The following is a 15096-nucleotide window of genomic DNA, read 5'->3' as shown; positions in this document are numbered from 1 at the left end:
CGCTCAATAAATATGCTGAATATACCACTGGACATAAATGCATCATGGGTAATATGCCTCTAGCCTGCACCTAATGAAGCAAACATTAGTTGGCTGAACACACCTGATCTAGGTAATCTGCAGTAGGTAGGACAGGGATGGTTGTAAAAACACCGCCGCATTAAGGAATCCAGACTACTCTTATGTTAATTATGGATAAACAGTAAATAATCTTTTTTCCACTAGTAATAAAATCCATAACTGACCATGTCAATGAATTACATCTTGTAATTATACCTTTTTTTTCTTGCTCTGCAATTCCCAAGGGAAATCATTAAACATTAATTGTGTAGGTGTCCTTACCTGGATTCATGTTTGAAAGGTGTTAGTAATAAGGAATGCTAAAGGGTAATGCATCTCCTTTGGTGAAGATGAGACATCCCTCGTTCTCTGCACCTGTTCCACCTCCAGTTACAGCCTGAAAGACAGAAAAGGATCCAGTTACTGCATGTGTGCACTGTCTGAGAGGACATCCTGTAAAACAATAACCTGTCATTTTAAAAGACTTTAGTTTATTGAAATAAAAAAAACAAACAGTGGCTCTGTTGTGAGCTGTATTTGCTGCTATTCCATTCATCAGTTTACATAGTGCGGGATATACAGTGTTTAGCCTTTTAAGACTTCCATGAAGGCTCTTTCACATCTGTGCATGATGCTTAAACAGACAGGAAACGCCTCAGTACCAACTAATGACTGTGACCGATTATGGTCTCAAAGCCCAGTTAGATCATGTTAATGTGATACATTATAATCAAATCAACTGAAAAGGCACCAGTCTGCACTGACAGCATGAAAGTATTACTCCATAGAAAGCATCAATTCATGTTGGTGCGTGTTGTCATTAAAAGACAGTCGGGAGACAGACAACTTCAAATTCACTGTAAACATCTGTTTACTGATGAGCTGTGAACCAGTGACAGCAGGGCCCCCCGTTAATGTTACAGTTATCAACTTGTATGACTGTCCCCCGACCCCTCTGTCCCTCTGTCCCTCTACAGGCTGAGGAGGAGGCAGCTCGCCTGGCGTCGATGCCAGCCTGGAGGAGAGACATTATGAAGAAGAAAATGGATGAAGAGAGGTGAGTAGCGAAGCTGTGCCTCACTTTGAAATGAACTTAGTATATCAGGAGTAAAATATACTTTAAGACAGCACATTATCCCAACATGAACACACTCTGTGCACAGGGCTGATCAACAAGTGCATCTCTTTTTAACCAGCTGGACTAAAGTCCAAGAAAACATTTCTACCACTCTGGAGTTTTTCCATGTGCACAACAAACAGTGCATGTTGCTTAATGAGCATCAGGTTTGAGTGCACGACACAACACAACACAACACTGCTGTACTGTGCAGTTTAGTGTTGAATTGTGTGTTAACAATCAGTGCTGTTCTTCTGTTAACAGCATTTTAACTCCAAAAATCTCTTCTTTGAAAAACTAATTTCTAAGTTGTGACACTGAGCCTCTATTGCCCCAACACCCACATGACTGCACGTCCACAGTCAAACAGTACAACAAGCCTCACCTGCAGGATCTGAGCCGTAAGTGTGTGAGCTGCTCACACAGTTTGTAAGGTGTCAAGTATTTTGTAACGAGATGACTGAGATGCTGAGAAGCTGCTCCACAAAATGTCTTTTTGTTTTGATGTTTATTTAACTAACAAACAAACAGCAGAATTGTTGTCGTCATCATCATCATCATCGTTGTTGTTGTTCTCACATCCTTTAATAGTCTTTATTAAATGTTTTGGAAAAATGTTTGTCTTCATTTAGGTTCTGGTTTTTCTGTCTCCTCCTAATGACGTTCCCTTGTTATTCTGTCCCAGAGGAGCCTTATGATAATATCCCAGTTGTTTTATTGACTGTTGCTGCTCTTTGAGATATTTACACCGTCTCTTGTTGTGCTTCCGTTCTCCTGATGTGACAGGGAACAAAAGAGGTAAGGAAACATTATTTATCCCACACATATTTACATTTACATGGGATTAGACCTGAACTGGGGACAAACCTGCAGCTCACTAGTCGGTGCCGCTTGTTTCTCACTGTCGAGTCAAACAACAGCAAAGAAAGCTGCACATTTGATCTTACACTAAAGAATACAGAGAGAAAACCCACGCTAAGTGTATGAACCATAGGAAGGGGGAATGGTAAGGCCATACGCCCACCAGACAAACACACTCACCGGTCACTTTGAGTCTGGGAGAAGCCACATGTCTCCGTGAGAGCTGTCTAAAAACTACTAATGGGAAAAGACCCGTGTAGTTTCCAAAACTTCTTGTAAAATCTTCCACCCCTTCGCTACAGGTGTTTTTCAAACTATCCTCACGTGAGTAAAACAGCCAATCGCGACTCGACTTTAACGACACGCGTTTTCCCCCTGACGCTTCTGATTGGCTGATCGATTGGCTTGGTCTGCACCTGTGTGACAGCAAACGCACAAGACTAATCGATAACTGCTCTGTCCGACTCCTTCTAGTCACAGTGAAGAGAAAGTTTATGCAGCAGAAGCCAAAAGTGTTTCAACATGTCGATGCTCTGCACCAACAAAGAAAGGCCCATTAGGTTTCCCAGTTTGGTTCTGAACACCTAGACTGGTCTCCATAGAACCAGGACCTCAACCACATCAAACGTCTTTAGGATGAAGTAGTTTATACAGTTTTCCCAGAGAACAGGTGCCGGTGCCAGACTTTGTGTTGTGCTGTAACAGATCTATTATATTATAATATATATTATATATTATAATTTGAACCAATAGTTTTAACTGTTTCTGGATATTATTTTGGGGGTTTAGTTGTTGTTGTTTTGTTTTTTTGATGGTCTAGAAAATAGGTTTTATGTATTTTATTATTCATTTATTTATTTGGCCTCTTTCCTCATGGATGCATCCAGAAAAGCAGAGGAACTGGCCAAACAGACCAAGGAGATGGAGGAGAAGACAGAGCTGGAGCGACTACGGACTCTGGGCTACGACGAGACCAAGCTGGCGCCCTGGCAGCGGCAGATCATCCTAAAGAAAGGCGATATAACCAAGCAGTGAACTGGGCGATGTCCTGTCTCTTCTGCCCCACAGCATCCCCCACCCTCGCTCACCCACACCAAGGCCTTCACTGAGCTCTGGCCTCGGCCTCTGGAAACACAGGACCCCACTGTGGGTGCTGCTGTCCACACGGGCTCTGAGGCTCAGCTAAGGTGAAGCACAGCAGCGTGACCTTCCACCTCCCACTGAAAGTCTCATGGACATGAAACAGCTGTGACATGCACTGATCCTCCTGCTTAAAACACTATTAATGTATGTGTTCTCAACTTAATTCAAAGATAATCTCTAGCATAAAGCTATTTGTTTTCCTGCAAATCAATAGTTATTTCATCCAAATGATTTAAGAGGGTCTTGGTAGATTAAAGGGGGGCTGCCTGGGAGCGTTTTGCCATGGTGGGAACGCCTGCTATTGCATCTGTACTTTCCTTTCTTAGCCACACGCACCGTTACATGAGGAATGAAAAGTAGTTCCATAACAGTTTTGCCATCTAAACACGACACGCTCACGCTCAGCAAATTCTTATTTCGCCATGAAGCAGCTAATAAACTCTGTATGTAGACAGGATCACGTCTTTATCAGGATATGCACGTAGTCGTATAATTTTTGTATCAAGCTTGTAGAAGCACTTTCTAAACTGCTTCATTTTACTGCCAGAGTAAGTTAAACTAATGTTTCTTTAGATTGTTGTAATGTTGTTGGACTTGGAAGACTTATTTTAAATCATGCATACTTTATGTAGCTGTGCAAATCACGTTCCTCCACCTGTCGCTGGGAAAAAATGCAGTTTTTCTATATGTGACCTAAATGTTAAGCTATTGTGATAATGAGCGTGGAATGCTGTCTGCTGTCTGTATGTTGGGAAAGACGTGTATCAGGCATGTTGTGAGCTACTGTTGGACACAAAAACATGGTCCTAGAAACAAAATAAAACAATGCAGAGAGCAGCGTCTTACATCAGATGTCTCATCTGCACTGAATATTGTGAAAGTAGAGAAAAGAAAAAAGTGTGTAATGGGTCGTGTTCTAGCCTTTGTCCCACTAACCTGAAGGCTAAATGTTTGATGAGCAGATCTGCTTTCAGAGTGTAGTGTGTTTTCTGTCTGCCAGAAGGCGTAACATCAAAAATATAATGTTACTTGGGCTTTAGTAATCTGCAGCCAATTGTGCTAAGAAGCCACTTTGTTAACCCCTTATTTTATTGGATTACAAAACATAAATAAAGCTTATCAACTATATTGTAATTAATTCCAGATATATCTGCAAAGTCGTTTTACATGTCAGAACTGATCCAAACTCAAATGTTATGCAGCCGCTTTTATTTAAAATGTCCAGATGTTCAGACATTCCCAAGATGCATTTGACCAATTTAGGCCTGAATATGGAATCATGAGAAAAACTGCGTTAAACATGCGAAGCATAAATCTGTACTGGAGCTCACAATCATGCTGGAATGGCACTTTCTAAACGTTCCTCGTAGATAATCCCACATGATGGGAATTATTCTATGTTTACTGCAGCAGCTGTGTTGGATGGATTGAAGCTAGATGTTATTATGAAAGACATGGTCCTGGTTGGGGAATCACATATTCAAATTCACTTTCATCAGATGCCATATAATGCTGAAATTGAAAATGCCATTGCCATTGTCATTATATATATATATATATATATATATATATATATATAAAAGTATATAATGTGACATCTGTTCTGTATATAGTGACCCTCTCAGAAGATTGTCATTGTGTTGTTTCCATCCTGCGTTATGTTACATGTCTCAGCCTTGGTTAAATAGTAATACATACATTATATTTTCAGACTATTAAAATAAAGAAAATAAATCTTTAATCACCAGATAATGTCCAGTGTGTGTTTGTGTCGCCTCCAGCAGAAACAGCAGATTACTGCAACTGAGAGTTCTCACATAAACGCAACCTGAAGTTTATAATAATAAATTATTTATTATTTATAATAATAAATTATAAAGCTGTGATACAATGCCTGTGTGATGTCGTCGATTGGCCACCAGAGGGCGACACACGGCAATTTGTTCCCTGTTAGGTAATAACCAGCTAGTTAACAGGCTGTCAACAAGCACACAGCGCATGCCCGACGAAAGATTAAATAAATAGGAAAATGTATCTTGTGGACAAGCCAGACTTTCCCTGTTGGACTCAGCATTTCATTCATGTGGCCCAGCCAGGTGGGAAAGTAGTCCCGCACCACAGGAAGACTCGTTCCATCCGCATGTGAAACAGCTTTTCTGTGGGAAGTGGCCTCCCCTGAGCCCCTTTAAACTAATCCGCCACATACCGCGCGCGGGTTGATTGACGCTCACCTGTAGTGACGTAGGCGGCGCAGCTTAATGGGCGCCTGCAAACAGGAGGAAGTGAGAGAGTTAGAGAACAGACGCACCGGAGCGGAGGTCGACAGCTGCTGCGCATTTCAACGCACCGGACTGCAGCTTTTCCCGAGAACCGCTGGCGCGTCGGTCAGTGAGCCAGCTGTGGATCGTCAGGTAACCTCACACAGGGCTGTGGATCGTCAGGTGACCCGACACAGGTAGGACAGCTGCAGTGTCTGCTGGTGTGTGTCACCTCTGTGTTGAACCATGGGAATGTTGGGCAGACATTTTTCCTCCCACCCTGATCCGTCCTCGCCTGGAGAGAGAAACAAGCTGCTTCCTTTCTTAGAGCAACGACACTGTAGCAGTTCAAACCAAGTTACTGCTGCCTGTGACTGGAAACTCTCATGATAATTAGACGTTTATTAAGAGTCGGACCTGCAGGAATGTGTCTGCACAGGAGGATGAAGGACAAAGACGCTGTGCGTTAGTTTTCTTGTAGTTTCTGCGCAGCGTTTCTTGTTTCTTGTGTTGGAGCAGGTCTGTGTGTGTTTTTGCGTGGGTAAGTGCGGGAGTGAGCGGTGAGTCACGGGGTGAGTCCCTTGATAAGAGGCTCCCGCTCACTAACTCGCTGTGTTGAAGTGTGGAACAGGATCACAGGTCGGTCAGGCCACCAGTGGAGTTTGAGTCCATGTCATCAGTCGTCTGACCTGGTTCACATGTCTCCTGCTTGTAGCTTCTGTTTCTGTGCATGAAAAGCCTGTAAAACCTTTTTCCATGTTCCTTTTCAGACACGTCCAGTGTTATAGGTTTTGAAGTGCTTAGCAGACCAGGTAAAGGAGGACGTCATGTCCCAGAGCCAGTCAGAAAGCTGCGTGGGTGACCAGGTCCCTCTAATTCTGGAGAACTACCTCTCCACAGAGCTGCATATATCCGAATCAGAGGAAGATTGCTGTCAGTCTCAAAACTCCCCCACACCCGAACCTGAAGCACCAACACAGAGGGGAGATGTGGTAGACAGACTCATGGTGCCTCATTCAACCGTTTTGAGCACCCAAAGTCCTGCAGCACTGAAGGTGGGCACCAAACAGCTCATCCCCAAGAATTTAGCCACGACCAGCAGGCCAAAAAACCGCCACCACACCACCGTGGTGACGTTCCCAGTGGGACTGGAGAACTCCAGCAATGGAAACCGGAGCAATCACTCGAGCCAGGGGCCGGATGTGTCCTGGGAGGATTATGACAGTGACGGAGATGGCTTTGCTTTGAGGAGGAACCGTAGGAACAAGTCATACAGAGCGGCGGTGACCAGCCTGGATATAGATGCCATGGCGGCAGGAAAAGAGGCTGTAGCCACGCTGAAACCTGTCAGAGAGGGCAGGGTGTCCAGTCCTAGTCCAGCTCGCAGCCCGGGGCACAAGGTACATCAGTGGAGGAGTTGGGGTTTAAACATCAGAGTCCTACCAGGCATTCATAGTAAAGAAAATACAATTTGATAATCAGGGGGCAAATTAAAATACTAGAAACACTTTTATCCAGTTATTTTTTGGATATTACTGTGAATATTCCATCAATACAATAACATAATAATAACATAATTTACAGTTTCATTCTATTGATTATTTATAGCTGATAGTGTCTCAGCCAGTGGAGTTAAGAGTGTTGTCAGGTTCTCCTTTAGGAACAAGTTTCCACAGTGTTTCCTGTCCCTCACAGCCGCACTGAGGCTGAGTGGCTCCTCAGGGTTTACAGTAAATACAATCAAGTATTAAAAGTGAGAGGCCCTGATGAAGAGAGAATGAGAAGTGATGAGAAACAAAGAGAAAGACCAGAAGGAGAAACACACACAAGTCGTAAACTCATTGCTGTTTCCTGTCTAGCGAACCCTGGGGAGAAAGAGGAACCAGAACCAACGTGGATCCTTCAAAGACGGTATGTTCAAAGATGTGTCACTCTGTCTGCTCCGCTAAATTTGACTACATGACCACAAATAGCTGGAAAAAGAACAATGACATCTGGTTTTTTCTTCTTTTTTTATTGGACTTCAAATAAATGACGCATTGGAGAATTTTTCAGGAAAGACATTTTTTACTGGCTGGATGATTTTTGATGTGATTTGATAATCTCCATGACGCAGCTTATAAAAGCTCCTCAGAGGAGGGTAAATAGAAAACCATTCACTCTGCATGCTGTTTTGAGTCCTCCAGGTGAATACCTGCCGCCTCCTTATTCTAATAGATGTTTTAAATATTTTTTCACTAATAATATGCAGATTTACAAAGTGTTGATTTAAGATTTGTTGGTCCTGCTGTGGAGCCGATGTCTCACTGGGGCAGCTGCTCAAAAACAGTGAAGAGATGTTAGGTTTCTTTTTATAAAATACAATCATACTGACATTTCTGCTTCTCTTCGGTCTGTGAGGAACTGATCTCAAAAATAAAAGGCACAAGATAAATCTGGACCGACTTACTTTCTTTTCTGTCCTTGCATGTTTAACCCGTGACCTCTCACTGAGGTCTCACTTTAGGCAGAAGCCTGCAGTTAAGTCTGTCTGACAATCAGCTGTCCTCCAAGTAAATGCACACTCACCTCCTACGTTTTAATTCTCAAAGTGGCCCCTGTTACTGTTTTGACAGCCACGCCGCGCCTCTACCAGGAAATCCGTGAGCGAGGGCTGCACTCCACCAACCAGGACGAGCTGCTGGATGACTTTGTGGTGGTGGAGCCTCCGGCGGAGGCCCAGGGCATCGTGGTGACGAACTACAGGCCAGCGCAGCTAACGTGGAGCCAACTGCCACAGGTAACCTCTTCCTGCACCGGCATACGAAGTGTGAGCACTTAGGTGCAACCCACAAGCTCAGTTATTATTAGAGGAGAGGACATGGACGTAGAACCAGTTCAGTCATCTCAGCCTTCAACAGACAGAGAACTATTGTTCCTTTTCATCTTGTTCTGAAGGATGAACGGACGAACTTACTGTTCACGTTCCCACAGCTGCATAAACTCTCAGTGCTTGTGGACGTTCTGGCCAAGCGTGTCGTCAGAACGTCAGTAACGTAAGAGCACAACATAACTTTCTTTATGTATCCATTGCAAAGGTGAAGGACACATGTATCCTGTCAAAGATCTCACCTCAGGAGAGAAAGAGACAAGAGGTAAACACTTATGTCTGATGATGTGTTGGTGTGTGTGTGTGTGTGTGTGTGTGTGTCCTTGCATGTGTGCAGGTTTTGTGTTAAAAATGTGTAAGGATCTGGGTGACTATGAAAAAGGCCAACCTGTGAGGGTTAGATGACTGGATCTCCAAAACACAGGGTGTCATGGGGTGTTCCTGGTCTGCAGTGGTCAGTATCCTCCAAAGCTGGTCCACAGAAGGACAACTGGTGGACCAGGGGGGTCACAGGGTCATGTACAAGGGGAAGCAAAACTTAGCCCATCCACTCTTTCCCTGTCTCTTTCAAACCCCACGTTGTTTGTTTAAAAGGTTGCAGCAGAAACACTTGCAGCTTTAATGTTTAGGCCTAAGCTGAGAGAACCCTGATATGAGAACCCTGATAACATCATGTAGGAAGTGAACTGGCACTTTCAAATATTTCTTATACTCGTAGTGTTTTGTTGTTTCTTCTTAATGGCACATCTGCCAACATTGTCTGACAAGTTCAATCTCATCCTCACATGTTTTGTCAGAAGGTTTTCAAGGAAATGAAGGGACTTCCAGGACATAAGCAGAAGTGGTTAAAGCATGACCCGCAAGAAAACATTAACAAAGCCAGGTGCTCTACGTTTCATTGTAAAGCGACTCCCCAAACACCGAACATCACAAACTAATACAAGTCACTTAGTGTGAAAGTATCAGGGGGTGGACTTTGCCATTTAAAGCGTGCCTTCAGGTGCAGTCTAAGAGCAGATGTTGTGTCAATACCACAGGTCCGCCCTGTGTGCTCTAAAGTCCCTGCATAAAGCCACACCCTAGCAGTGCAATCACACTGCCGTCTCCTGAATAGGTGCTTGGCTCTCTCTTTAGTCACAAGGTTGATCTGGTTTCAGTCATTAACACCTGCATTCAGATTTGTAGCCACCCATGGCAGCTGTAATGCTGCATCTTAGGGACTTTGACAACGATTTCTTCTTATTGTTGCTTTTGAATTGAATTAAACAAAGCACAAGTGTGTTAAGTTGCACCATTAGCAGCTGATAGCTCCCCAAAGCTACAAACAGCAGCAGGTAACTAACCCACCAGTCCAAAATATTTAGCTCGTCAGCTACAAATCAATGACTCGACCTTTAGATAACCTCTGCTGCTGTGACTTTCATTTCTGGGCCTGGTTTGTTATCTGCTGTTGAATGTTTTCTGATTCCTAGGGGTAAAGCCATAACCCACAGTACAGAGACTGTGCTTGTATCACGTTACACTGGAACTGGAACAACAGTAAACATCATATTCTTCATGCATATATTCAGCATTGGTTGCCAGTACTCAGGGAGAGGTTTGATATAGGAGAGAGCAGCATTTGTTAAAGCTGAAATGAAAGTGCATGTTGCAAACGTGAACGGCTCCTCCACATGTAAAATTATTTGCGTATGTGTTGCCTTTTTGACAGGCCATTTTTGAGATCATCACTTCAGAGTATTCGTACCTGCACAGCCTGGGCATCCTGGTGCGTCACTTCAAGAGCAGCGACGCGTTGAGGAAAACGATGACAGCCACAGAGCACCATCACCTTTTCTCCAACATCTCTGTGATCCACCAAGTCAGCCAACGGTTGGCACAGCACCAAGAGTCGTATTTGTTTATGTCTGTGTGTGAGAGGGCGATAGAAAAGTGGGTGTGGGTGAGGTTCACCACCTCATGAACAGGCTCTAATGGTGTTATCTGTGTGCAGCGGTGCAGTCTAACTGCTGAGAGTATCTACTGGATATAGCAGATTTTAAATGGAGCTGCACATTGTGTGTGTGTGTGTGTGTGTGTGTGTGTTTGCAGTACAGTTGAGTTGTAGACATTCAAATGGAAAGTAGACTGACTGAAGGTTTCAGGTGGAGTGTTTTTGCCTTAGCATATCTCTGTCCATCAACATGTTAGAACACGCTAGGCAGACTGGTTCTGCTGCCTGGTGGCTCTCAGTGCTATTCCCAGCTTTTGACATTGTAATGTGCTCGAGAGCAATGCATTGATGGCTACTTCAATTAAAATGAGATTAGATCCAGTTTTAACAGGAGGAGACTAAACACCCTACTTTCTTTGATTCTCTTGTTCTCCAAGTAAAACAGGACCTGTTGAACTAGAAGGCAGAGTTTATCTAAAGTAGGTGTCCTGGAGTTGGCTCCTGGGCTGGGCTGTTGTTTTGGGGTCACTTTACTCCTTTTTGTTACAAAGGTACTTTGCTAGGGTGGAGCTGAAAGTAAGTTATGGTAATAATGCTAATGATAAAAAGCCTTTAGCTGATGAGGATCTGATAATAAAAAAAATGAAATATGAGTTTAATTAGTTTTTTTAATATATTCGGAGCTTGACGTCATCAGGACTGCTCTGCATTTTTGGAATCCACTGAGAATGAAATTGATTTTCATTAAGGGACAGAGTGATTTAAAACCTAGAAATGCTCAGACTCAGTGCAGCCTGAACATACTCTGTGTATTGAGCTACTGGTCTGGTCTGAAAATCACGGCCCTTTCCTTTTCTTTACTAACCTCCACTCCACTTCATTTTTTTAAGGTTTTTCGAGGACCTTGAACGGCGCCACAACCACAACCCAGTGATCCAGGACATTAGTGACATAGTTCAGACCCATGCAGCCAACCACTTTGAGCCTTACATTGTTTACTGCTCCAACGAGACCTTCCAGCAGAGGACGCTGCAGAAGCTGCTGTGAGTAGCAGACCTGTAACATGCTGCTGAGGTTCTGCTGTAACAGTAAAGAACATAAACTAAACCTCCCTTGTTTCTTCTGTCTCTAAGGACCAGTAACACTTCGTTCAAAGACGCCCTGAAGCAAATCGAAGGGAGCGTTGAATGTGGCGGCCTGCCCATGATCTCTTTCCTCATCCTTCCAATGCAGCGAGTAACCAGGCTGCCGCTGCTGCTGGACGTTAGTTTTACTGTTACTCCCCCCAAAACTGAAGGAGTGTCTAGTCTGGAAATATACTTCTCATTACAGTAATTACATAATTAACACTGTTGATGTTTAAGCGTTTTGTTTATGCCTGACAGACAATATGCCAGAAAACTCCAGACAAGACAGCTGAGTACTTTGCTGCTGTTTGGGCGCTGAACGCCATGAGCAAGGTACAGATTCTGTGAAACCCCCAGCTGGACACTGAATCTCCGGCTCTTTAACTTTACATACGTTATTATTTGAGTGGACTGTGAAGCTGATGTGCTTTTAAGGGCTTGTTTTGATCATTATCTCAACAGTTGGTCAGTAGCTGCAACGATGGAGCGAGGCGGATGGAGAGAACAGAACAGATGTACACAATCCAAAAACAGATGGATTTTGGTAAAATTAAGGTATGACCCAACCAGTGGCTTCTGAACAAGAGGAATATTGAATGAAAAGTCAGTGCAGCCTCCACAGAATTTGACATAGTGGGTAAAATGTTGGCTACAGGGGAAGATATGAACAGCAAGGTACATAAGTAAAGATGGGAAATGTTCTCAAACCTCTTTCTTTCATGTAGTTAAAATGCAGAGCTAGTACATTAGAAAATACCTTAGTCCAGTTTGCTAACTTGGAGTGCTGAACGTTACATCTTCACAGCCATTTCCCCTGATATCGTCATCACGGTGGCTAAAGAAGCGTGGGGAGCTGGCCCTGTGCACTGAGGAGCTCAGCATCTGGAGGGCTTTCAGCAACAGGAGCTACTATCTCTTTCTCTTCAATGACGTCCTGATTGCTACTAAGAAGAAGAGGTCAGTGTGGCTGAAATGCACAGATTTTGTTTAGAATATTAGTAATCCTTACAATAAATAAATCTAAAATAATATTTTGTGAAAAAGCTAAAACAATAGTTATATTAATTCCCAAAAGTAATCTTGCATTAGATCCAGTTGTACCGTAAGCAGGAAGCTAATGCTTTCTTACCTCAGGACTCAATGCATTGTATGTTTCTAACCTTAAAGCTTCTGTCAAAGACAAAGAATTAGCTCCATAGCTCCTAAAATCAGGGAGAAGCCAAACTTCAGAACCACAACCAGCTCATAAAGCATTTCTTGAACTCTGTGGTTCTCCGTGGTTCTAAGTTGGCACAGAGCGTTAGGACACAGAGAGGGGACAGACACAGGAGCGTATGGACGTGGTGTGTGCATACCTGAGATTCTTCAGTCTTGCATTCAGCACATCAGCTCCACAGGCTACAGCTTTCTGTTTTGACTTAGGGCGAAACCAAACAATGTCAGCTCAGTGGAAGGAGTTGTCCATAATCCTGGAGTCATTTTGAGAGCGGTGCAGTCAGCACTGCGAGCCATCTCAGGGATAGAAAGGACACAGTATTAGCAGATAGTCAAGTAATGTGGTTTGGATGCATTTGTGTAGCACACTATGCTAAACTTGCATTACTTCTGATTCAGTTTGAAGAAATAAACTAAACATTTAAGCATGTGTAAAAACCTTGTGTGCCTCCAGTGAGGAGAGCTTTGTTGTGCTGGACTATGCCACTCTGGAGAATGTGAAGGTGGAGGTTGGGGAGGATGCTGAGGGGTGTCCATCTCCGCCTGTCAAGAATAGCTCCAGCAACTATCTTTCCTTCAGACTACTGATGAGCAGGAACAGCGAGGGGAGATCAGAACAAATCTCCCTGGTGGCTGAGTCCAGGTACTGCAGTTCACAGGTCCCATCAGTCAACTACTGAAACTAATGAGTTCAGCTAGTACCCCTGGTGGGAACTGACATTTGAAAAGGTTGAATTATTTTATTTGGCTCTGACCTCTTTTCTGTTGCGTTTTGCATCTGGTTTATTCATATATATATTTTATTTTTAATAATAGATGGGTGTATTTAAAGTGACTTCTTAGAAACCTGGTCCTGTTGTGATTCAGGATCATATTCACCTCAATGACTTGGAACCCACATCTGATCTTTTGTGTTTGGCTCCCTCTACTGACAGGAGTGTTAATGCCAACCTCAAACAGTCCCCTGCACCTCTGAGAGTTGTCTTAACACACCTTTGTGTTATCGCACATGTAATGGACGACACTGGGTTGGCAGATATTTAACCGTGTCCTTTTCTCTTATTGCCAAGGGTGGATCGGGCACGTTGGATAGTTGCTCTCACAGAGCACAAGCAGGCAGGTGTTTTCACGTGTACAGATGGTAAGTTGGCATGTTTTATTTACCAAGGGAGTATTATTTTAAAATACACAGAGATAACTCTCCAGTGACAAATCTGTTGTAAATTATTCATCTGTCATGGACGTTGTAACACTTTGACACATTTAACATTTTCTTGATCTGTGTGAACTCTGACTTTGGATTGACATGTTGTGACTTTTTATATAGACGAATATAATTTAACACTACTGCCAGAAAGGCTTCACATGACATTTGACAGGGTTTGCCTTTCCAGGGATAACAACACATCCCAGGAAGTAATGTGATTTGTCGTAGAAATCCAGCAGTGTGGCAGGTTATGTTTTTACAGTACAGAAACATAGCTTTATGGGAATGTGTTTCAGGTCTGCCACAGTATGAGGCCACCAAGGCCTACATGCCAAAGGAGCCAGACGAGCTGGGGCTGCAGCAGGCGGAGCTTGTTATCCTCCTGAAGAAAGAGGAAGGTGAGGCCATTTCTCACTCACTCCAGACTTTAGTGCTGAATCAGTGTCCCATTTTATGAAGTTCATAGAAAAGCCTGCAGGAGCGCTTATAAAGAAACTGTGTTCTCATGTCCTAGCTTGGTGCTATGGGGAGAGAATGCGAGATGGAAAGAGAGGCTGGTTTCCTGCTAGCTGTGCCACAGAGATCACAAACCCCACAGCTATAGAAAACAACGTGCAACGCATGAAGCGCCTGCGCAGAGAAACCAATGTTTGAGTGACTTTTAATGGACATACTCCCATATCACAATGTGCAGGGTGTGGACAAACATTGCTCATTGTATTGTCATTTTGACTCCTTTGCTGGTGAATTGTACCAAACACGGGTCCATGTTTCATGTTGCTCGTTAGTGCCAGACTAAATATTTTATAAGACGTCGATGCAGTTGAAATAAAATCTCCACCAAAAACCTTTTGTTGCAGACCTATTATATATCATAGCGTTTCTGTGGTGTAGATCTTAACTTGCTCTAATGAATGATAAACCTGAGAATTAAGTTTAAATCTAGAAGTTACAAAGGTGAACTGTATTACCTACTTTATTCAGGAGTCTTGTCACTTACCCTCAATACAAGAACCTGACCAAGTGCTAAATGCTGGTTGCATTCTGTTTAGTTAAGAAACAGATAAATCAATGATTCTATGGATGACCTGATGTAAAATAAAATTACCAATGTTTTTGTAAAACATTTAGCATTTTAAAACATAGTTTCATATTACGCACTGTTGGATTTGTTAGTCGTCCACAATGTATAAAATGGGAGAAACAATTTCCACCATCTCACTGTAAGAAAACAAATGCAATGGTGTACACCTTTGTGTAGAACCTGTATACTTGAAAAGATATTAAAAAAAGTCACCCCTAGAGA

At 43.1% G+C, this 15096-nt stretch overlaps 2 protein-coding genes across 3 annotated transcripts in view; one reads left to right on the top strand and one right to left on the bottom strand.

Moving 5' to 3' along the window:
• acot7 (acyl-CoA thioesterase 7) overlaps positions 1-411 on the bottom strand; it is an 87695-nt gene extending 87284 nt beyond the window's left edge. Inside the window, exon 1 of the mRNA XM_026332823.1 lies at positions 343-411. The gene's annotated coding sequence lies outside the window, so the exon portion shown is untranslated. The remainder of the gene's footprint in view (positions 1-342) is intronic.
• Positions 412-5224: 4813 nt separating this feature from the next.
• Positions 5225-15093, top strand: arhgef16 (Rho guanine nucleotide exchange factor (GEF) 16). 2 transcript variants are annotated; one of them, XM_026332305.2, is made up of 15 exons: positions 5225-5592; positions 6210-6839; positions 7299-7350; positions 8055-8218; positions 8517-8573; positions 10020-10180; positions 11132-11284; positions 11375-11504; positions 11627-11701; positions 11831-11923; positions 12174-12325; positions 13038-13226; positions 13654-13724; positions 14087-14188; positions 14305-15093. In XM_026332305.2, exons 2-15 carry the CDS (start codon positions 6267-6269, stop codon positions 14442-14444), a joined length of 2112 nt encoding a protein of 703 aa, XP_026188090.1. In that variant the 5' UTR covers positions 5225-5592; positions 6210-6266; the 3' UTR covers positions 14445-15093. The 2 variants fall into 2 exon arrangements, with proteins under 2 accessions (XP_026188090.1, XP_026188089.1); XM_026332304.2 differs by having other exon boundaries at positions 5226-5636.
• Positions 15094-15096: the final 3 nt, after the last annotated feature.

Source organism: Mastacembelus armatus, chromosome 7 (genome assembly GCF_900324485.2).
Source record: "Mastacembelus armatus chromosome 7, fMasArm1.2, whole genome shotgun sequence".
NCBI classification, from domain to species: domain Eukaryota; kingdom Metazoa; phylum Chordata; class Actinopteri; order Synbranchiformes; family Mastacembelidae; genus Mastacembelus; species Mastacembelus armatus.
This window is presented reverse-complemented; position numbering and strand designations above follow the sequence as displayed.